This window comes from Mustela lutreola, chromosome 10 (genome assembly GCF_030435805.1).
Source record: "Mustela lutreola isolate mMusLut2 chromosome 10, mMusLut2.pri, whole genome shotgun sequence".
Lineage (NCBI taxonomy): Eukaryota > Metazoa > Chordata > Mammalia > Carnivora > Mustelidae > Mustela > Mustela lutreola.
Window position 1 is genome coordinate 2793452 of NC_081299.1, and position 23315 is coordinate 2816766.

Consider the following 23315-nt stretch of genomic DNA (forward strand, 5'->3'; position numbering starts at 1 on the left):
TCTGAGCTTGGATGTTCTGTTGGTTCTTGCTTGTCTCTCTTTGATGGGGCCCGAGTCTTGGGCCCTGAAAGGCCGACTTGCCAACATGGCTTCGGATGTCGTAAGGACCACACGCCAAAGCCAAAGGCTGATGTTACCCCGCCGGCCTCCATCATCCACCACACCACCCCTCCCCTGCGCCTCCCACTCCTCAGGCACTCCTCCCTCCTCTCCTGACCTGGTCCTGGAGCCACCGCTGCCCAGACCTGCCATGTCTTGCCCTTCTCAGCTGACCCTCCAGGTGGCCCTGCCTTGGAGCTGGGGGTGAGGACAGCTGTGATTCTCATCAAAGGCCCCTCCCAGTGGGGTAAGGGGGATCAGACAACTGTCCGAGGGCAAAGAGAGGGCCACACAGGGCCTGTGGGTCGGAGAGGGAATATTGGGCCTGTTAAATGCGTCTATTTGCCTGTTTATTGTTTTTAATAGAATGGCAGCTAGCGGCATAAAAACAGTGGTTGCTGGTGGGATCAAGGATATTCCCCACCAGGAAGCTTTTAAAAAGGGCTCAGAGCACCCCTGTGGGAAGCTGGTAGGCACTCCCACGTTTCCCTTTCTCTGCCATGCTCCCCACCCCATCAGAATTGCCTCGCAGTTTCCCCAAACTCGAGGGCTTTGCAGGGATTGTAGTGGAAGGCAGGGATTGGCCTCCGCCTCCTGCTGGCTCCGTCCAACCATCAGTGAACTTTGAGGGCAGAGTTGACCGCCGGCTGAGCCCCCGGGCTGTTTGCAGGCTGCACAGTGCTCTGAAGAGACCAGGCTGGACCCTCCCCTCTGCCCCTCAGACTTGGTCAGTCCAGAAATTGGACTGGGAGCTTGCCCGGTCTCTGGAAGGTGGCTGTTGATGGGTTTCCATAGCTCCATCGGTGAGCGATGCATGAGCAATGCAGTGGTGAGCTCCAGCTCTGGGCGTGCAGAGAGCAGCGGCCAGCACGGGGCCCCAGTCCAGATACCAGCAGTGGGGAGAGACTTGGTGGGGGCTGGAGGAATAGCCAGCTCTGCATGTTGGGGACACCCAGCTCGGAGCCCAGGACCAGTGCTCCGGGATGCTCTGGGGGACCTCGTCATCGACATGCGCCATGGACAGCCCTTCTCTGACCTCTGACCACCGAGGCAGGTCTTGTCCAAGTCACGGCCAGGCAACAAGGAGCAGCTGCCCCAGATCCAGGTCTCCTAAGTGGAGTTTCTTCTCTCCACTCCATAACTGTCTGCTGAGGGCCGCGGGGGCAGCAGGTGGATGATGCCCTGGGGGAACCGAGGACAGCAGGCCCTCAGGACAGGGGACAGGGGTCGTTCCTCCCCTGAGCCTGCGTGCCACCGAGCTCTGTGGAGAGCGAGCTCTGCCGGGGTTTAGACGCGCACGTGCTGCAGGGGGAGAGTGCCTGCGTTGGACTGTCCGGGCTGTGCTGGGTCACACCAGCTCCATGAAACTGGCTTCTCGGACGGACAGTTCTCAAACTCGTGCATCAGGAGTCTTGAGCAGGGAGCTAAGCTTCCAAGGACAGCACAGAACTCCTGCTTTGGACACTGCGAAGGGTTCCCAGGCAAGGCCACGGCCTGCGTCCATCAAAGCTCCTATAGGCAGGTGCATTCATTCTGCTCCAGCCGCCTCTACAAGAAAACCCGGTCTGCCCCACTTCCTCCCACGTGTCAGAACTGGGTTCCCACAGGGAGACCCTCAGACCGTGGCTCAAGTGTGAGAAGCCGCTCGGGACTCGGCAGCACAGGAAGTGGACTGTGGCACCTGGTGATGTCTGACACTCTGAGCTCTCGGGACCTGAAGCCACCAGGCCGTCCTGCCATGAGGCCCCCTTGGCGGTCTCCTGTGACCTTCGTCCACGGAGCTCCTTCTCTTTGCCTGGAGGACTGTCCCCTCCCCTCTTCACAGAGAGTGTCAGTTAGCTGCGGGCCCAGCAATGACAGTACGTAACAAACAGCCCCAGACCTCAGGGTGAGCGCCTGCGGAAGGACACCCTCGGGGTGGCCGTCTGTCTGTCAGCTCAGAGGGGCCGGCCGCCGTTCCACCATTGAGGCTGTCCGCCCTGCTCCCGCATTTGGCCTGGGTCTCGTCTCCTGTGACCCCAAAAGTCCAAAGGAGCCAGGGGCCCGACGTGCTCAGGGCCAACCTCTGCCCGCACACCACCTATGTAGCAGGAGTCTCTGCCCTCGGCGCACCCACGGGGCACTGGGTCCTGACTGGGAGAGCGACGGCCTCACTGGCACATCCTCTTCGGGACAGGAACATCCAGGTCACGTGGCGAGGACACTCGGAGAGGGAGGCGGCCGGGCTGGAGGGGTGCTGCACCGTTCGCTTGCGGCGTGGCCCATTCACCATCGTGCGGGCTAAACACGGACTCCTCACTGGTGGTGGGCGCCGGCGCTGCCGGTGAGTAGTCCAGCCGCTGACTCGTGGGACCCAGAGCCCTGGCCACGGCGCCCATGCCCACGGACCATGCTGCTGCCGGAGCCGAAGCCCCTCTGCCGGCCGGAATTGCTGGCTGAGGGGCCCCACGGGGTGTCCCTCCCCTGCCCCTGACGTCTCCTTAGCCCGGAGTGAGGCTGGCTCCGTGCACACTCGTTCCTCGCCTGCCGTCCTTTGTTGAAACCTCCCAGTGCTCTTGGGAGTTAAGTGAAAGAAGTGGGTCATTTCCATGTCGGCTACTGAGCTCCGAGCTGAGCAACGGCAGCGTCTGTTCTTGAATGAGATGAGCAATAAAGTCAGTGTGTGTGCCGCGTGTGCACGCATGTGTGTGTGCAAATGTGTGTGCTTGTGTGACCTGTGTGCACGCATGTGTGTGCATGATGTGCTTTGTCTGACCTCTGTGTGTGCATCTGTGTGTGCCCACGTGTGCGTGCATGCAAATGTGTGACCGTGTGTGCATGCGTGTGTGCATGTGTGTGCATCTGTGACCATGTGTGCATGTGCACATGTGTGCCCCTATGTGCACGCATGTGTGCAAATGTGCGCATGTGTGCATTCGTGCGTGTGCCCACGTGTGCGTGGGTGTGTGGTTGTGCCTGTGTGTGCGTGGGTGTGTGGTGGCTTATGTGCGTGTGTGTGCACGTGTGCCCCTCTGTGCGTGCCTGTGCACGGGAGGGAGCAGCAAACAGAGCAAGAGAGAGGTAGAGGCAGAGGCGAGGAGGGAGCCCCAGGGCTCAGGCTTTTTCACAGCTCCTGAAGTCGAGCATCTCCTCCTCTCTGAGGGGTTGGGTTTCCAGCCAGGACCCGCCTTTCTGCTCAGAAATGACGCTGCCTGTGAATGAGCAGGTCTGAGCCGGCCTCTGGGGTGTTCCAGGCCCAAGGCGGGAGGCATGTTTCCGGGGCCTCCATTCGACCACCTGGTTGCTGCTGCCTGTGAATGTGAGTCCAAGGGACCAGATGGACGGGGTCTGGCCTCTGTGAGTAACCCCCTCTCCTAGCCATCAGATTCGGCTCAGAAATGCAGACCCCACATGCACCCTCTTCCACGAGGGTTGACTGTGTGTGGTCCCGCGGAGGGAGAGGCCCTGAGACAAGGCGGGGGTGGCAGGGCCACGGAGGGCCAGACCTCTCTGTCCCCAGCCACCCCAGCCCCATCTCTGCCAGGCAGGCACAGCAGCGACCACTGGAATTCTCGGGGACCTCTGGGGCAGAGGCCCCCAACTCATTCCTGAAGGGACAGAGAGCAGATATTTAGGCGTCCGGGCCCCACGACTGAGCCCTTCCCTGGTAGCCCTCAAGCAGCCTCAGACGTTCCACGTGCCCATAAAGCGTCCGTTACAGAGTCGGGGCGGGGGGGGCGCTGCCTTTGGCCTTCAGGCTGCAGTCTCGGGAGCTCCCGGGCCTTCCGACTCAGTGTGGTGTTGGCGACCCCAGGGACAGAGAGACACAAACCTCAGTCCCAGTGGCATCCGTCCGAGAAGGCTCGTGTGTGTGCAGGAGCGGAAGCAGGTCTCCCGAGGCCCGTCCTCACGGCCGCATGGAGAAGACGCCCGCCGGCGCAGAGGCCTACTGTGCGCAGGTCCTGCTGCTAACGATGTTCCCTCGGCCTCCAAATAAATTCTCCTGGGATCTTATTTGCAGAGATGTCAAGAGAGACAAGGCAAGTGTGCAAGTCCCCTGGGGCCGCCAGGGGCCGAGTCCCACAGCCCCGGGCTTGAAACAACAGGAGTTGATTCTTGCCAGCTTCTGGAGGACTGAAGCCAGAAGTGAGACGCCCGCAGGGCCACACCGTCTCCGAAGGTTCTAGGAGAGGGTCCTGTGGCTGTTGGCGGCCCCGGGCTCATGGCCACGCGCCTCCAGCCCCTGCGTCACCGCCACATGGATTTCTTCCACGTTTCTCTGGGCCCACCGCAGGCTTTTATCAGGGACGGCCATTGCTCTGACCACCCACTCCATATCCGGGGCCGTTTCATTTCAAGGTGCTTAGGTAATTAATTAAACCGCTGAAGACCCTATTTCCAAATCAGGTCCTATTCTGAGGTGGGGCAGGTGGACGTAATTTGGGGTGGGGGGAAGACCAGGTCACTTGCCCGGGGTCTGGGCTCCCAGGAGCCGGCGCCCGCTGTCTCGGGGCTGGCCGAAGTCTGCTGGGTGGGGGACGGTGGCTTGGCAGAGTTGAAGGAGGGCGACGAGCCTCCGTGACTCTGACCGACCCCCATAGCTCCTGGGCCCCTGCAGAGCATGTCAGCTGAGGAGCGCGAGGTCCGAGGGCTGGCCTCGCAACGCACCGGGAGCCGGTGGGCTCAGCACCAGAGTCGCCGCCTTCCACACTTGTGGAGGCCAGAGGAGGCCAGCAGAGCCGGGCCACGCACCTCCGACGGCTCCCGGGAAGGATGGTCCGGCCCCTCTCCCGGCGTCCGGTGGCTCCTGGGCTCTGACAGCGCAACTCCGCTCTTGTCCCTGTGGGCCTGTGTGTCTCCAAATCTGCCCCTTTTATGAGGACTCCGGTCATGCGGGGTTGGGGCCGCCGACCCGGTACGAGCTCCTCTTAACTAGTCACGTCTGCAGCAACCCCGTTTCCGGAAATTCCAAGTCAGTGGGTTAGGACTTGCGCGTGGGAGTTTTGGGGAGACACAGCTCAACCCATAAAACGAAGACAACACCACTGGTGTGGGTGGAGCTTCCCGAACTCTGCACGGGCCCCGGTGCATTTGCTCGGGGTCTGGACCTGGCTGCTGGGCAATCTTTTGGGCCCCCAGCTCCCACTGTCTCCCCACCAGGCTCTGTAATGCAGGGGAGTCTCCACTGAGGTTGTTCTCATCAGAGGAATTTGCTCCTCGATGTGGCTGACCTGTGGGTAGGACAGCTTTAGTGAGCGTAATGCTGGTGGAGCGAGCCCAACTTCAGGTCCCTTTCGGAGCCCCTTTCGGAGTGAGGTGTGCGTGCTGACCCCCACACTCTCTCCAGATCGTAGCAGCACGGCCACTGGCCGTCCCCCCAGGGTGGAAGGACCACTGCTCTCCAGTGGGCCGGGCACGACCCCAGCTCAAGGCATGGCCCCAGGGCAGGCCTGCTTGCGTTTGAGTCACGGCTTTCCTGGGTCTTCACTGCTTTTCTTAGCAGGAAAGGGTTATCCTTGCTCAAAGAAACCACCTTGAGCCCAGGTCCTGGAAAATCAGTGTCTTGTCTGATGAGAGGGTCTTGGACTAATAACGGACTCATCGTGGGGGCCTTGTGCCCCAGGGCGTCCGCTCCACCTCTGGTCGGGCTGGAGGTACGACCACCCTTGGTCTCTCCTGGACCCTGCCCCCTCACCTCGTCCCGGTGCAGATTTCAATCCTGTTTCTACGCTGTAGTAAACCAAAACTGAGCGCAACAGCTCAATTCCGAGTCATTAGAGTGAATCTTTGAACCTGAAGGTCGTCTCGGGGACCGCCCAGCTTGCGCCGCGCAGCTTTGAAAAAGTCCCCTAACCTCCCTGGGGAAATGGGGAGCGTCTCTGCTTGAGGTTGCGGCGAGCATTACAGACGACTTTGCCAAAGGCAGTGCGGGACACCTGCCACCCCTCCCGTGTGCCTGACTCCCTTCTGGGGGCTGACTCAGTCCTGGGCCCTCCGCTGGCCGCACCTCGCCACCAAGGAGGAGGTGGCTGGAGGGGGAACGGGGCGTGATGGGCAGGGGCTGCGTTCCAGCTCTGGGGCCACAGGGGCTGTGGTCCGGACATTTCTGACCCACTGCCCACACGCTCCACGGGGATGGCATCGCGGCACGTTGGTCTGGATGGTTTGTGATGGGGACCGTCTCCTCGTGTCATTCACGCGTTCCTTTTGTTAGTGAATGACGTTTGGGGCCAGGTCACTCCTTCTTATGGGGTTGTCCTGTGCACAGGAAGACAGAGCCGGCGTCTTCAGCTTCTATCCCCTCGATGCCAGGAGGACCTCTTCCTCCCTGTGTGACCACCAGAGGTGTCTCAGATAGGGCCATGGGTCGCCGGCTGAGGACACTCTGACGTGAGTCCTTGGGGGGATGCCTCGAGGACTCAGCTTCGCCTTCCCCATGTTACCCTGAGGTGCTCGCACGGCTCCTTCCAGGCTGGGGCTCTCTTCTCTGTTCAGGGGAGCCCTGCCCTAAGCCAGAGAGCGTCCCAGGGGTAGGCATCTTGCTCTCACGGGGTCCTGGCCCCGGGCCCCCCATCCCCCACTGCATGGAACACCCGGCAGGGTCCCTCAGGAAACGACACGCTCCTTCGTCTCCCCCGCCCCAGAAGCTACCCTGTTTCTCTGAGAACACCCTGGTCGGGGAAGACACGTTTTTCCTCAGCAGCTCCCTGTCCAAGGAGGTGGCCCAGTGACTCAGAACAAGCCCCGGCCTCAGAGGGCATCCTTCTCCGGAGAGCGGGGCCGGACCGCCCGGCGTCGTGCAGCACACGCGGCGAGCTTCCCGCCTTCCCCCGGCCGTTGGTCAGAGACGGGCCGCGAGCCCGCGTTCTGCAGCCTTTGTGGGGAAGGAATATCGTTTTCACCGTGTGATTGGTTCTTTGGGAACCCACTGTGCCCTCTCACCCCTCAAGCCCCTGAAGACAGACATCCTTGGACCCCCCCGGTCACCGACCTTGGTTCCCAGGGTGCAGGCACACGAGCTCCCCGCTCCGCGCGATGAGCTGCTGAGGTTCCTCTGCCTCGGCACGTCCCAGCGCCATCGCTCCTGCCGTCGTCCCAGCGCGCCAGCCCGGTGCACCACGCACACGCCCCGGGCGCTAGGCGAGAAGGCTCTCGGCGGGTTGGTTTTGCATGGACAGTGGCCCGCGTTCGATTCGGCTTCCTTTCATGAGAAAGTCATCCAGCCCCGGAGATGGATTACCAGCTCCCATCAATCTCCAGGACCTGATCTTATTACCAACCCCCACAAATATAACCATAAAAGCCCTATTGATTGATGCAGAGTTTGCTAATCCATCTGTCCCCATCCATTATTCCAGGTATAATTTTTCATTATCTGGATGGCAGCTGATTCCTCGCACATTAGTATACAGTGGCAATTACCAGGAGCCGAGAGAGCCCCTAAATTAGCAGGAGCGGCAACACCTGTCAGGAAGGGGAAGTAAGAACCCCCCCACGGCGTGCGGTGCACTCTGGGACCATGACTGAACCACAGAGAATTTGAAGACGGATTTGGTACTGACCTTGTCAATGGAGAGGAGAAGTTTGTGTTTTCTGCCCTTTCCTGGGTGTACCTTCCCTCCAGTGACATCATTGTTCATCGGCCACAGCCTGCCTGACAGCTGGCAGAGACACTGTTCAAGCACTGCCTTGCCCGGGGTCAGTAGGGTTTGTGGGACAGATGTTCCCACCTGCACTGTGTCATGTCCACAGGGGACCCGACCTGAGGGAACACTGTTGAAGGTGTGAGTGTTCGGAGAAGTTAGTGAGGAGGCAGAGATCGGGGGAGGATAACCTGCTAAGAACCCTGCTATTTGCACGGGGCAGGGAGAGCCAGTGGCTGGACACACCAGTTCTGAGATCTGCACATTCTTGTGCTTTTGCAAAATGCAGCTCCTTTTCAACCTTTATGGAGAAAATTGAAAGACATGTGGCTGAAATACTTCTGAGGGTCCTTAGAGGGACTAAACTGATAAAATTCTCCCTGGAGTTTGGTTTGCAAAAATCAAGAATTCGGTCTCATTGGATTCTCGAGGAAACTGTCACACAAAGTAACCTTTTCTGAAGCCAGGCTCACGTGGACAAAGCCAGCAGGACGGAGCTGCCCGTTGCTGACTGTGACTGTCCGGCTTGCCACGGTAGAGGCAGTGGCTGTCCTTGAAATCCCCTTGGCAGTGGCCGGTGACATTCTCAGAACTCAGGAAACCTTTAATGATGGAGAGGGAAGGTTCTAGTCTTCAGAACCAAAGGCCTTGAGTTCGAATCCCAGTTTTAATAGATCTTTCAAAATAGATACATATTCTATTTCATGTATAAGGCAAACACTCAGCTATTCACCTAAATTAGTGGCCAGCACACTGCAGCCTGGGAGTCACATCTGGCTGAGTCTGTTTTTATAAATAAAGTTTTATTGGCACATAGCCACGCCCATTTCCCCCCCCCATGTTATCCATGGCTGTTCTTGCCCCATAATGGCCGGATTGGGACGTGGCGACAGAGACCACACTGCTCACAAAGCCTCAAATATTTACTCTCTGGCCCTTTGTGGCAAGGTTCGCCCACCTGGCATCACACCAAGACTTGAGGGATATTCGCAGATGAAGAAAGGACTCTTGGCCCTCGGGGAGGACTGAATAACGGGCAGATGATCTGAAGAGGACGCCGCTTCTCACCTGCTGTTCTGCCCTCTGCTTAGTAGCCGGCCTCCCCGAGACAGGAAGCCAGGAGTCACCCTTACGGGCTTTCTGTCTTCCAACCTGCTTCTTACAAGTGTCGCTCTTGCCACATGTCCAAGGGCCCGATCCTTGTCCTACCGTCGTGAGCACGGGGTCTGTGAGATCTTCTTGTAACGGTGGAGCTCCCATGCGTGAGCCCAGGGGCCCGTCAGCACTCGGGGGCCAGGCGCTGCCGCAGAAGGCTGTTGGCTTGCCCTGCAAGTCAAATACGGGAGGGGTCCTGGGGTGTCCGCCTCTGGCAAGTCTGCCGACCAGGAGGCAGCCACAGACGGGGTAGCTGGGCGTCCGAGGCTGGGTTTTCTCGGAGGCTCAGAGCAAAGAATTGCCTTGGGTCCTGGCTCTGCCGGACGACGGTGGGAAAGTCGCTTTACTCCTCAGCCCAGGCTCCTCGTCGGCCAGGCAGGTGCGAAAGTGCAGGATGATGATGGTGGTTTCGACGGGTCACAGGGAAGCTTGGCAAGGTGCCCGGCACAAAGAAGTCCTTCTGGAACGCATAGCCCGTGACCTTGCCTGGTTATTAACCCGGCTCTCGTTGCTTCCACAATTCAACGTGGTGACTTCTATAGCTGAGGACTCACACCAAAGGCAGGAGAAGGGCCTCCAGGATAAGGCAAACCTTAGGACTATATTGTTATGTTTCTCGCTGTTCCGCTGGTTTTTCTTTTCTCCTTTTCAGGTATAAATGTGATCGGCCACAGAGCGACAGTCAGAAGGGGCTGTGTTAGAGGGTGTGCGGGGCTGGGCAGGTATGCAGCGGACGAGGCCCCTTTCTTGGGCCAGAACCGGCAGTAGACGCTGTCGTTTAATAAAAGGGGGGAGGCTAGATCGCTTCTCAGGCTTTGGCTGAGATCAAGTGAAGAAACGGGCCCTAGGGAAGCTGAGCTGCCAAGCTCGTCGAAGCTGAGAGCGTCTGCATGCAGTAGGTGCTCCGTACCGGCTCTGAGTCGGGGCATGAAGGAACACCTGAAGGGCTCTCCGTCACATCCGTGTCTTCTCCTGTCTTCCTGGCGGTGCTTATCCTGTGGGCTCAGGATGGGAATCCCTCACGACCAACAGAAATAGCCCCGAAGACGGGCACACAGGAAGAGAAAGCTTGTGTTCGGGCCATGCCAACTTTGAATCATGTATTAGCAATTTCCCCACGAGGATCGTACTCAGTGGAGAGGTAACATCTGTTTGCGAGACTGTGTCCTTGGGAGACCGCCAGGAAAATCGCACATTTCGAAATCCTCCCCGGCGGGCCGCGGGCACCCGTCTCATTCTCACCCAGGGACCCGCCGGGCTCCTCGGGAGTGACAGGTGCGTCTCTGCCGGGGGCTCTGGGAGTGGCGAGAGGCAAGTGCTTACAGCTTCCAGGTGTGAGGACACGGGGAAATTAGCCCTTTGGTGAGACAGGGTGCTGCCCGCTGCAGGGCTCTGCGCAGCCCTCCCCGACCCCCGGGAACCTTATGGCCCAGCTCCTCAGGTAGGAAGCGTTCTTCCTGGTCGGAGGGGGCTTTTACGGACCCGCGGCGTCTGCCCGGCATGTCCCCAGTGAGTGTCCGTGCTCCAGGAAGGATGTGACGGGTGCGTGGTCAGGGGGAACGTAGCCTGGTGGAAGACCAGAGCCGGGAGCCTCACCTCCCACCCCTGCCTCTGTGCTTAGTGGAAGGTGGTGCAGGGGTGGGGTCAGAGGGACAGAGTAGGAGAGAATCCCGGGCCTCTGCTATCCCTGTGTGGGGGTCCCAGATGGCTCTCAGACGGGGCTCAGGCCGCGCTGCTTCTGTCCCTGAGTTGCCCCCGCCAGGGCACCCCTGAACGCTCCGTCCCCATGCACACACACAGCAGACACAGGCCAGCGAGGCTAGACTGCGGGTCCCTTTCTAGGCTTTTGAGAAGCATCAGCTTCGAGGCCCGGATTGTTGATTCCTGGAACCGCAACAGGCAGCGAGCCGCTTGGAGAGGACTCTGGAAAGAGGAAGCGTTCCTCCAGGGAGCCCCTGCCAGGAGGTCAACGCTTGTCCACCCTCTCCTTCCTCCCCAACAAATCCTGGGCTGCCTTGGCCCCTCTTGGGTCAGGCCAAACCTGCTCCCACTTAAAGGCCTAGTGCTCGGAACGGAGAACTCACCCAGGGGGGAGCAGGCGGAGGAAGGGTGACAGGTCCTGGGGGCGGGCCTCAGCCGGAGCTTGCCTGGGCCAGTGAGGGGCTTGGCAGGTGCAGGACAGGACACAGCTGCCCGTGGGCTGGGTGACAGCTGGGGAACTAGGAGATGCCAGGGTCGGGGCCTCCCTTCCTGGACTCCAGGGGACCCAGCTCCTGCCGGCTCCTGCCGTGGGGAAGGAGAGACCGGAGTGCGCAGGAGCCGGCCCCGCCCTTCCTGAGTTCCTGTGTCTCGTGCCCGGGTCTCATGGCTGCTCCCCTTCCTCTTTTCCAGGTCTGGCTGTCCATCAGATTATCACCATCACTGTCTCCCTCATCATGGTCATAGCTGCTCTGATTACAACTCTTGTCTTAAAAAACTGGTAAGGCTCCTCGGCCCCTCTGGTCTGGACACGGGGCTGTGGGGGTCCCCCGGGAAGTGTGCACAGAGCGTTTCCTACTTCTCAGACGCGGTCCTGCCTCGCATCCCAGGGCGTTGTTTCCCTCATCTGGGCCAGAGAATCGGGGGCAGCTCGTGGCCTTGCCGCAGCGCGCTCGCCTTCAGCCCCGGGGCAGCTCGACCGGCCGTAGGCGCCACCCTGCCCGACACAGGCCTTGGGCGGGGTGTGCCCCTGACCGCGGCTTTCCCTGTGAGGTGAGCGAGCCCCGCCTCCGTCACAGTTCTCAGGCAGCCCGTGTTCTGGTCTCCGAAGCCTGTGTCAGCCTCAGGCGTGCCTGCCGACGCCGCCCAGCCAACTGGCCAGCGGCCTGGGTGGGCCCGCGCCCACCCCTCGCTGCCCTGGCTGTGCAGGGGCCGTGTTCAGCCCGACTCCTTCCCTCCTCCTGCGGCCGCTGTGTGTCTGTCGAACTAGGTTATTGCTTTTCTCCGAGTAGCTGGTCTTCGCCTGTTTCCTCCTGGAAACTGGCCTACTTTGAGGTTGGCCTTGCTAGGTGAGCACACCTGCTACACCCCGGGGAAAATCGGGCAGTGCCGGGTGACCCTGCCGCACACATGCCTCTGAGGCCCCATCTGCCCGCAGCCACCCCTTCAGCAAATGTGTTCACTTTTAGCATCAAAGGTCGGACTCCTTGTAGAGTGGTACACCCAGACCATCCCGTGGTCGTCGCCAGGAGGTGGTCAGAAGTCATAGGGGGCTGATGGGGGCAGCTGCTCCCCAGTGTCCCGATGACAGCGATCCGAGAGAAAGCCAGTCTCCTGGGTTAGCAGAGCTGGGACTGGCACAGCCCCCAAGCAGACCTCACAGCAAATGCGTGAGGCCTCCCGGAGGCCAGCAAACCCGAGTCCCACGGCATTTTCTGGGGCAGGTGATGAGGACAACTCTAAACTCGCCACGAGGCATCTTGGGCAGGGCCTGGCTGGCAGGAGAAGGGGCTCTGGGGCCCAGGATCCCATGGAGAGCTGACGGAAGGCCCTCCCCGCCCTGGACGCTGCCTGTTGGAGGCCGAAGCAGGCGTCCTGTCTGGCTGGTCCTGTTGGAGTCTCCGCAGGGGGTGGGGACACTGTCCCCTCTTGGTTTCCCACATTTGGGTCTGCAGCAAAGCCTCAGAGAGTTCTTCTGGGGATGACCACCCAGCCGTGATGAGGATGTCCCATGACATTGGCGGGGGGGTCCCCTGGCTTTTGCATTGCTCTTCCCACCCTCATTTGTGGGGTGCGGCTTCTGCACCAGAAAGCAGGGCTCCTCTCCTTGGAAAATGAGACAGGCCACGTCCGTGACTTGCAGGAAGATGGGCTCATGGACCCTCACCGGTCACGGCCGCATCCTTCCGCGTTGGCTCTGAGCACAGCGGGGAGGAGGGAAGGGGAACTGGCTCCCCAAGCTGGGGGTCCCCACACTTCCTCCTAGCTGCTCTCCTCCGCTGGGCTGGGACTTCCACGTATCCCTCCTGTGACTTGCTGGAAGTGCCTGGGAGAGGTCGCCGAAGGCCCCCTCCCCCAGATCCCTTGGCTGACAAGGCCGGGATTCCCACGTCCATCCTTGGCGATACCGAGAGGGCTTGTGTGGCCCCGAGGAACGGGGGAGCCTCCGTGGGGCACGCGGACCAGAGCTCCCCGTGGACCGGATGGCCGTGAAGGGTGGACGATCCATGTTCAGTTCCAGCCTGGGCTAGGGCGGGGCTGAGGACGCAGGGTCCCCCGTGTAATAATTCTCCCCGATGACAGTTACGTAGTCCCTTCCAGAAGGAGCCGCCAGAGCAGCCCGACCTGTACCCATCCCTTCATGGGGAAACCGAGTCAGCCACCACGGCCCGGCTGACATCCTTCGGGCAGACGAGGCCTCAGCTCTGGGATAGCACAGCTCAGACACTTTCTTCATCATCCGCCCTGCGATAACGGCCACATTAATATTCAAATTTTACTAACAAACAAACAAACAAACAAAACAGGGAGAGAGAGTGCGCGAGCTGATTGTTTCATTGTGGTCCGTCTTGGCGAAGAGGCTGGGAATCACCATCTAACAGGAAAGGACGAATAATTAATGCCTGGAGACGAAGGTGCCCCCGTCTAAGTGCTGGGTTTCGGCCCCTGTGCCCGCCGCACCCCCAGCCCGACTCCTCTCTCTTCCAGCTGCGCCCAAAGCGGGAACACGCGTCGGAACAGCCACCAGCGGAAGGTCAACCAGCAGGAGGAGAGCTGCCAGAACTTGACGGACTTCACCCCCGCCCGGGTGCCCAGCAGCCTGGACATCTTCACGGCCTATAATGAGACCCTGCAGTGCTCCCACGAGTGTGTCCGGGCGTCCGTGCCCATGTACACCGACGAGACGCTACACCCGACAGCCGAGTACAAATCCACGTTTAACGGGAACCGGTAAGCTCGGGCATGGGCCAGACCCTGACGTCCCGGCATCGTCACCGGGCGCTGTTGACCTGGGGGGGGGCACCTTCCTGGGTCCTTAGGGGCCCGAACGAGTGCACACGGCTGGCCTGGCGGAAGGAGGGGGCGGGGTGGACGGAAGGAGGTGTGTCACCAGCCAGAGACAGAACCCGTGGAGGCCGCGGTAGCCTCTAGGCCGCACCCTCGGAGAGCTGACGGAAGGCCCTCCCCGCCCTGGACGCTGCCTGTTGGAGGCCGAGCAGGCGTCCTGTCTGGCTGGTCCTGTTGGAGGCCGAGCAGGCGTCCTGTCCGGCTGGTCCTGGGCCTCCGATACCAACGCGCTCCCCGTCCGTCTCTCCGAACGCCCATCAGGAAGATGTCAGCGGCGCATCTCAGGAACTATCAAATACCAGCCAGAGTCCTGGTTATTAAATGCTCCTTTTTATTAATCATGGGTAATCCTTCAAAGAAGACATGGCCCTGAAACCATCCCTGGGAACATTTAAGAAACCCTCGAGTCAGCTTCCGAGGGTTTATCTGGAATTAGATGAAAATATCAATAAGCTATTTTTTTTTAAGGCAGCATACACATATGCACCATTTTGTAAATTTAAAAGAGAAATTCTCCAACCCCCTAAACATCTTAGGAGGAAGTGAATAGGAAACCAGGAGGACCCCAGGAACCCCCGTCAGTGGCAGTAGTAGCGCGAGGGGGGAATGCCCGAGGGGCCCGGAAGCGTTCCTCCCAGAACCAGGGTCGAGGAGACTCAGGGTGACGTTCAGCTGTGGTGCCCATGGTTAATGGGCCGTCCTCCGGGCCGTCATCCTGGCCGTGAGAACGGGGGGCCTTCCTTAACCACACCCCCCACCTCATCTCCACGTTGGTCTCCGAATTATTCCCTGGGATGCTTCCCTCCCAGCTCGGGAGGGTGGACAGCAGGGACTCAGGACTGTCCTTCCGGCCCGTGCTGCCTTGACTGTCACGTCTCGGGAGCTCCTGGTGGCATCCCAGGCTTCCAGAAGGCCCGGGGCACAGAGAATTGGCGAAAGGTTTTCCAACCATTTCACGGAGGCGCGTGTGTCGGTTTGGACGTGAATCCTGGCCAACCAGTGCTTCAGTTTGGGGGAAGCGGGTGGGATGCTGAGCGGTCACATGGCCGTTCCCCCCTGGTGCCCCTCTGGCCCATCCAGGGGCAAGGTGGGCACCGGCAGCGCCCTTAGACCTAGCTCGGAAGCATTGGGTGGAACGGGTTCTTGCTTTTTGGCCTAAGGCAATGCTCTGTTGGCTCTCCCTGGCCTTTGGACGTGGTAGCTTAGGTCTCAAAAGTGACAAACCCCAAGAGACCCATTTCAGGAGTCAGGCCCCGCCCACTCCATGGTGGGCACGCAGCAAAGCAGGCGGGATCCCTGCCCTGGGAGGGGGACACCCCAAGCTTTCCTCTTGTCCCGCCAATTAAAACACTGAGATCTGGAATACCAGCTTCCTTCCGCCCACGGTCCCTCAGGCTCCGTGTCCTCCAAGGCCTTCCGGGGTGCACGTGGGTGTTCGCGGGCCGCAGGAGAGGGTCCCCTGCCCGCCGAAGGCCAGTGGGTCGGGGCCGAGCATTACCTTTCTGGGTTCTTCCCAGCTCAAGAGGCCAGGGTTGGGCGGCAGCGCCAGCCGGCCAGCCGGTCAGCTGCTCCGCAGATGCGCACGCGAGCCTGACTTTCTGCTTGCCACAGACCCTCCTCCTCTGATCGGCACCTTATTCCTGTGGCCTTTGTGTCTGAGAAATGGTTTGAAATCTCCTGCTGACTGGCCGAAGTCTTGTTTACCTCCTGGGGGCAGGGCAGACGCCACGTGTCTGTATCATGGTACGTACCTCTCCTTACGGACATCGATTGAATTTTTTTTCCCCTCTTTGCTTCCCCTCCCCCACCCCTCCCCCTCCCCCCCTCCACGCTGGGACAACTGGGAGCCCTTCTGGACTAGGCAGGGGGAATTCCGATGGTGTTGCCGCCCCGAGGGCAAGCCTGGGGGGCTGGGCTTGTGGTCTCTCTGCTGTACTTGTTAGAAATAACCCCCATGGAGGCAGGACAGACACCCAGGAACGGCGGCACCGTCCCAGCCTCGGGGAAGGCCCCAGCCCGGGCGGCCGGCTGCCAGGGAAACCCGGGGAGACCCGGGAGGGGGCTATGCGGGCGGGCATCACCCCCGCGTCGGACGTCTGTACATCGGGGTAGGGGACGCGAAGTCAAATGAAAGTACAATTTTGGAATATAAAAATAAGAGATTGGAAGGGAAATGATAAAGGAAGAGTCGAGGCATCTACTAATTTGAAGCCAGGGACCGGCACCAAAACAGGATGAATTTTCCACGCTCTGCTGGATAGGAACATTTGGTTTGCTTTCAGTGATATTAACTTTAATGCTAACGTTAAATTGCTTTCTTCTGCACCGAGAGTCCAGAACACTCGGGCTGCTGGGGGAGAAAGCGTCTGCCCCCAGGACGGCGCGCGGTCTGCGCGCAGTCGGTACAGGCAACCCGGGCTCTGGGCTCTGCGTTTGTTTTCCTTTTGGACGTTGGTTTTCTCAGGATCTTTGTTTTCGTCTCATCCGCGGACGCGCTGTGACGTCACATCCCTTCCCTGAGAAGGGAGCCCAGTTTCTAGGCTGCGTTATCGGTATTTGAAAATACGGCTTCTTCCTTCTGCCCGCCTTCTCACGCAGGAGTTGTCGTCGTGGTGGGGGGGGTGGGAGGTGTTTCCTGGCGGCCCCCGCGTGCCCCTCGGGGGCTGGGCCCGCCGCGCAGAGCCAGGGCTGGAGGAGCCCACGGCTTTCGGAAACAGGAGCGAACAAGGGGCTGAGGACACGCGTCTGCCATTGGCTCTCGGGCTAATTTCCTGTCATTTTTCATGCAACAGGTAAGCTCCTGAAAACCTCATTAGTGTTCAGATCTTTGCATTGGCCGAGGCCACTTTATTCCCAAGAGCCCGAAAAGTAATAAAAGTTCTCGCGTCTGAAGCCAGTAAGAAATAAATCATGTGTTATTATTATTTTCAAAAACACACTGAAGACATAACTAATAAAAACCGAGAAAAACACCTGAGCCTTCCCGCTTTGTTCTGAAAAAAAAACCACATTAACGGAATACCCAAGCTTTCGCAACTCAGAGGATCGCCGTGTTCAAAGCGACGTGCAGAGCGCGTCACCGACCCGTCTGTCTCAGCTGAGCACCAGCCGCAAAGGAAACCTGGTGGCGAAGTAGCCCCTTCAGGACGCAGGACATTGACTGCAGTCCCTGGCTTTGGGGAGCTCTTGCCACAGGCTATTGTCTGTTCTGCAAAAGCAGACGCTGATCTTAGAGCCTGGGACGCGTGTGGTCTGCAGCCGGTGGGGCCCAGGCGAGCCCAGGATCTCCTTCCAGGCAGCAGAGGGCACTAGTTTCTCCAGAGTCGGAACTCATCCCAGGTCCCCGTCTCTCAGACCACTTGGCAACACACAGCTCCCCTTTCTGGTGGGGACCAGGTGTGTATGCCTGCGCCATGTTTCTCCAGCCAGGTCTGGGGGGGAGCACTCGCTCCTTTGCTTCTCTGGCCCTCTCAGGGTTAGCGCCCCACCGAGAGGTTCATACACCGAGCCTTGGGAACAGAAAGACGCAAGCCCTCCCATGAGCTGGGTGTAAGTAGCAGGAACGTTGGGCAGACGTGGAAAGTGGCCGCGGGTAGCCCTGTGCCCCTGCTCCTGGCCTGAAGGGGTGATGCGGCCCTGGCCACAGCCCCTTGCAGAGAAGCGCTCCGCCTCTGCCAGAGTCAGCATGGCTCTCCAGGGCACAGCGTGGGAGCCGTCTCCCTGCTCCTCTCCCTCTGCCTCTTTCATCCTGGGTACAGGATGGAACTTTGGGTACAGGCAGATGCCCGTAGGTCTGGAAGAGGCTCCATCCCCGGGCAGCGCGAGGGCCCCTCTGCCAGTCCTCGGATGTGGCCGTCCTAACCCACCTGCGGGAGCACCTGGAGGTCGTCAGTCTCAGGGGCCAGGACAAGGCGACCTCCGCACGGACGCCTCTTCCCCAAGCGGCGTCCAGTACCGATGGCCCACTCCGGACAAGGCACAAGCTGGAGCCTGGGCAGACCTAGCAGACACCCATGACCCCTGCGAGGACACGTGGGCATGCACACACGCGAGGAGAGCCCACCTGGCTCATCCTGTGCCTGCGGAGTCCCACAACAGCACGCTCCAGGATGAACGGAGATCGCATTTAGCAAAGCAGGGGGTGTGTGGGAAGGCCTCCCCAGAGAGGTGACCGTCTGCGGACCCTCGAAGGACATGGAGCCTGGAGGCGGAGGGATGCCAGGCGAGGAGGCAGGACCTTGTCCCGGGTCAGAAGCGCTGAAGACGCCCACTGGGACAGTGACCACATAAACCTCGAACAGAAAACCACTCACGAGATGGCGGGCGCGAGAGACGGGTCGAGGCAGCTCCTGCCGCCTCCGTCGGTGTGGAGACCGTCAGAATAAAGGAGGGGACAGCCGTCTGACCGGTGCACCAACCCAGGACCCTCTGCTGGCGAGGAGGGGGCGCTGCTTCCCCCAGACAGGGTCCTGGGCCGCCCGACCTGGGCTGGCAGTCACCAGGCACAGGCTTCTCTGTCCCTGTATATTTTTTATGTGTATTTTTTAACTTTTAGAATGGCGGTAACCTGTAACGGACATGAGGTGGACCGTTGTCCCCGTTCTGAGCGGTGCGGTCCGCTGGCATCAGGCCCCTTCGCGACGTCGGGCATCCCTCGCCCGTCTCCAGAACTCCCTCCTCGTCCCAAACCGGAACTCAGCCCCCATGACACGCGCCCCACGCCCCTCCCCCGCCCCGTGGCGCCCCTTCTCCTCCCAGGCTCTCTGCGCTTGGCTGCTCGCGTGGGTGGGCTCGGGGGGCACTTGTCTCCACGTTTTTTAGCTTTCCAAAAATCAGAGTGAGGACAGACATCCAGGAGGGACAGTTCTCTCCGTTTCCATAGCTTCGTTTTTTACCACCCCCGCCCCGCCCCGCCCCATCCTGGAAAGTGGCAGTGAGCAGGGGCAGGGCTCCGTTGGAGTAAAGCTGCCGCGGGCGGTCCGGCACCCGGGTTCTTTACACGGGGGGGGGGGGACACCCCGCCCACAGCAGAGCACACGGTGCCGTGGGAGATGCGCGGACGCTCCACGTCGGGGCGGGCTAAGTGTGTCCTGTGCAGTACAGGGGACGGTGAGGAGGCAGCGGGGGCCCCGCCTTGTTGTCCAGGCCAGGGGGGTTCCCAGAGAGGAGACGAGCCCCCTCGCCCCCGACCCGGTGGAGGAGACCGTCCTGGTGCGGACGGTGCAGGAGTGTGTGTTTCCGGGGGGCTCCGCCGGTGACTAGGACAGGGCCAGTCTGGCCACGGTGCCCGGAGCCGCAGTGGACACCCCAGAGCTCCAGCCCGTGGCTTCTGGCTTTCATGTCAGAATGGGTGTCACCTGCCTGGTTGTCCCACCGGCGTGGGGGAGGGCCAGCATCCTCCCATTGTGTACCGTTGGGAGGGTTCTCGCGTCCCGTAGTTGTGGGCTGCAGGGGCTCCCAGTGACAGCAGAGAGAGACCGCGCCCCGTCCTTCCAGCAAGAGACTCTCCGGGCTGAGCCATGGCGTGTTGCCACACCCCTAGCCATGCCCAGAAAGGCCACAGCTCTCTGTCGGGGAGATGCTGACCTCAGGGGTCCGTCACCGAGGCAGGAAGACTCTGGGGTTCCTATCATCCGACCTCTGCTGGGCTAGGGAAGGGCCGCTCTTCTTCGCAGTCAGCCGACTTGGCTTGTGAGCACGAGGGACGCACCCCTTTCCCTCTTCAGCAAGATCATCCCTTGGGGAGCCCCCGGGTCGGTTTTTCTGATGCGATCCATTCATCTCTCCGAGTCCCGGCCTCAGGGAGCCTCCAGCTGACCAGGGGGCTGAAGGGGACCCCATGGCTTCCTGCCATCCAGGAGTGGGGTGGGTGTCCCCTCTGCTCCTGGTGGGTCAGAGCTGGAAAGGGAGTCAGCAGTGGTGCTGGATGCCTCAGTCCGCTGCAGGCTTGGGGGTCAGGGCCCCCTCAGCAGAGTGAGTGCAGGGGTGGTCCCAGACCCAGACCCAGCTCCTCCATCTGTGACTGTGATTAGCACAAGGTCCGGGGACTCCCAGCAGGCGCTCCAGTCCCCAGTGCCCAGGGCAGGAGACCCCGCCCTCTGCGAGCCAGCAAGCAGCCTGGGGCTCGGTGGGTCGCGGAGGCTTAGAGGGGCCGAAGACACTCATCCTGCCCCCCGCTCCCTGCTAGCTAATCTTTTCTTGTTTTCTTTCCACACAGGATTCCGTTGGTGAACCTGTAAAAAAAATTTAAAAAAAAAAATTTAAAAAATTAAAAAAAATTAAACACACACACACACACACACACACAGAGACAAAACCTAATCTAGACTCTCTACGGGGAGGGTCCCCATGCCTACCGCTTCAGTTTGCCGGTGGGGAGCTCAAAGAGCAGGACGCTATAGGCCAAATATATTTTTATAAAAATGCTCACGCCTATGGGGGAACTGCCTTCTGCCAGAGTTGTCTTTGGAGGACAGAGAAGAAAAGCAAGAAAGCAGCGGCAGACGGAGAAGAAAGGCCAACAGGAAGCTCCTGGAGCCTGGGATTTGGACTGATTCTGAACCTTTGCCAATAATACCATTATGTGCCATGTAGTGACCCGAAGGACTTGGTGACCGCAGCGAAGCCAAGTGAACCACGTGTAGAAACCTGACCGCAACAGGGGGCGGGAATCTTCCAATAGAGTTGCTATTTCTGGTTAATATACATATATAAATATTAAATACACCAGACACACACACACACACACTTTTTTTGTACTGTAGCAATTTTTGAAGACCTTCAATGTTCCTTTTTAAAAAAAAAAATGTTATCGGTTCCAGAACCTGGTTTATTTACCATGCTTAGTATGAACAGAATAAACTGCTGTTTTCTACTTTGGCAACATATCACACACACAGGCACACGCACACGCGGGCCCACACGCGTGCGCACACGCACACACGCATAGAGACGCCGACACTGGAAACGCGGTTCCACGAGTGAGCATACCCCCTCCGGTGACCCGGCCTCCCGTTGCCGCCCGTCCCCGGGGACAGCCGGGACCGCGCAGACCGACCCCTCCCAACACCCTACCTTGGCTGGTATCTGGTGAGTGGCTCTAGATGCAGGCTTTCTTGTCTCAAGCCAGAGTCGAGAATGCCATGGTTGTACAGACCTGCATGTAGGGAGAGAGAGAGAGAGATGCGTGAACGTGACCTTGTTTTTTTTTCTCATTGAGTTGTTTGAAGGAGCTACTCACAGCCACGCACACGTGTACGTACGTGGTCGGCTGCTTACAGATGGGCCGAGCATCAGCCCGGGCGGGGGGCGGATTCTTAACCATCCTTGTGTTACACAAGCGTAGACCGAATTAAAGAAAATTTTCCAGTTCCACAAATTAAAGGAATCTATCCTTAGAATGTGTGTGCGTATGTCAGAACAGAACTCAGACATCTACGAGGGCCCCCGTTGGTTGGAAAACGAGAAAGAAATCCGTGTGCCAAGGATCCAGGCTACTCCCACGGGGGCCGTGCCCTGGAGCGCACCCCACATTTGTTTCACGCATGTTGGGGGACAGGTCGCTGCTCTTTCTAGAGCCTAAGCACGGCCTGCAATCTTGGTGAGGACTGGTGCAAAGACGCTGTCTCTCGCTCGTGCTGGTTGGCCAACATCTGTGTTTTTGCCATCAAGAATCCTACAGTGGGGTTTCCCAGTGGAAAGAGGGGCTCGAGGCTGAAGCCTCGGGGAGAGGATCACGAACCCATGGGATTCGTGAGAAACACTGCCATGTTTGGGGAGCACAGCTCCCTCCCCAGTGGTGCCCCAGTGCCCCATTGTGCCCTGGGAGTGACGGGAGGCTCCGTTGGATGCTGTTTTCTCCTCACGGGGATCCCAAATTCGATGCCTGTGGCCTGCCCTCTATGAATGGCCCGCGGGTGATGGTGATTTCACCAGGAGGTTGTGTGAACCCATCTCGTGAAATGCCCCGTAGACCAGGTCAGAACGTTGCCGGTCAGGTGGGCAGCTAAGCTCGTGCCTCCGTACTGGCCAGGCTGGTGACCCCTTTCTTCCATCAGGCTCAGTCTCCCTGTGCAACACCTTGAAATATGCTTCCACATCTCTTGGAATGTGGGAGACCAAGTGAGTCCAGGGGAGGAAGGAACCGTAGTGCTAGGTCTGTATTGTTGGGAATCGCCCGCCACGTGGGGAAGCCCCATTTGGGGGCTGGGTTTGGTTTTGTCGCTTTCCCCCAAAGCTCCGGCACACGCCTGCTGCTGGCGTCTCCGGTTTCCGGGGCTCACCTGCATGGCGCTGGAAGGCACACCTCTCTCCATCGGTCACCCCGTTCATCCATCTCATTCCCTGCGGGTTTTTGGAGGTGGCGCAGGGGCCTTCCTGACTCAGGTGGGCGCAGCTCGGTGTGAGTGCAAGGCAAGGGCTGTTGGTGCCCGCCGGGGCAACAGAAGCTGCGCTCTGCTCCCCAACACCCTGAGTTCCAGGGAGCCTGGCTGAGGAGGAGGTGGCAGCAGGGGGCCTGTTTGTTTACCGGCAGCAGGAACCTGGGATTCCTGATAAAGCCACAGTTTGGTGCCCACACCTCCTGTCGGACTGCTGCTCAGCCCCTTCCTCGGGCCTCGGGCTGCACTCCCGACACCTGAACTCTTTCCAGAGCACCACAGGATGCCCAGCTTTCGAAGGATGCTTAGAGTCACCAAGTCCCCCAGACACACACAGCCCCCTGGGCCGGCTCTCCGGGCCACACACACAGCCGACAGGGGCCCACACGTTTCCCACCTGGGAGTCTGCTTGCAGTTCACATCTGTCAGAACAAATCCATCTCGGGGAAGGCTAGTGTTCCAGGATGCTCGACGGAGTGTGTGCATGTAGGGATTTTGGTTTTTCCATGGTCCCCGAGAAATGTGGAAGCACCAGCTCTGCACAGGGGCTGGTCAAGGAAGGCGTGCAGGCGTAGGAATTCCGCTCTGCCCGTGAGAACGTCCGTAACGTGAGATCGTACAGGCGTTCCCAGAGTCAGGCCCTGTGCACGACGCTGTGTGTCCAGGGAGCGGTGTGGCCAGGCCGTCCCTCTGCAGCCCAAGGCCGAGCTCCGCGTTGGCCTCCGCTCTCCTCGGCCTCCCGCGGCTGCAGTTCCCTCTGGCAGGCCCTCACGTTTGCTGTAGATTGTCTGTCCCTCCAGAAAAGCAGTCAGAGGAAGAGTGCTGTAGTTTGGTGTGTCCCCCAGCTTTCATCCACCTCCGTCTCATCCCTTTGGTGGCGGAAATCCATGGCCGTGACCTTGCTGCACGCAGACCTCTGTCCATTGTTTACCATTAAAGCTTTCGGAGCAGCTGGGCAGGGCGCTGGGCACTCTGCCGTCCAGGCCGGTCTCTTTCTAGACTTAATTACTTCTAG

General features: G+C 59.8%; 1 protein-coding gene across 1 annotated transcript in view; it reads left to right on the forward strand.

Annotated features, from left to right (window-relative positions):
- Nucleotides 1–22960, forward strand: part of AJAP1 (adherens junctions associated protein 1) — a 109990-nt gene extending 87030 nt beyond the window's left edge. The window contains exons 3-6 of the mRNA XM_059137156.1: nt 11268–11355; nt 13563–13805; nt 15534–15665; nt 20140–22960. Coding sequence (XP_058993139.1) covers nt 11268–11355; nt 13563–13805; nt 15534–15606 — 404 coding nt within the window. The 3' untranslated portion in view covers nt 15607–15665; nt 20140–22960. The remainder of the gene's footprint in view (nt 1–11267; nt 11356–13562; nt 13806–15533; nt 15666–20139) is intronic.
- The last annotated feature ends 355 nt before the right edge of the window (nt 22961–23315 follow it).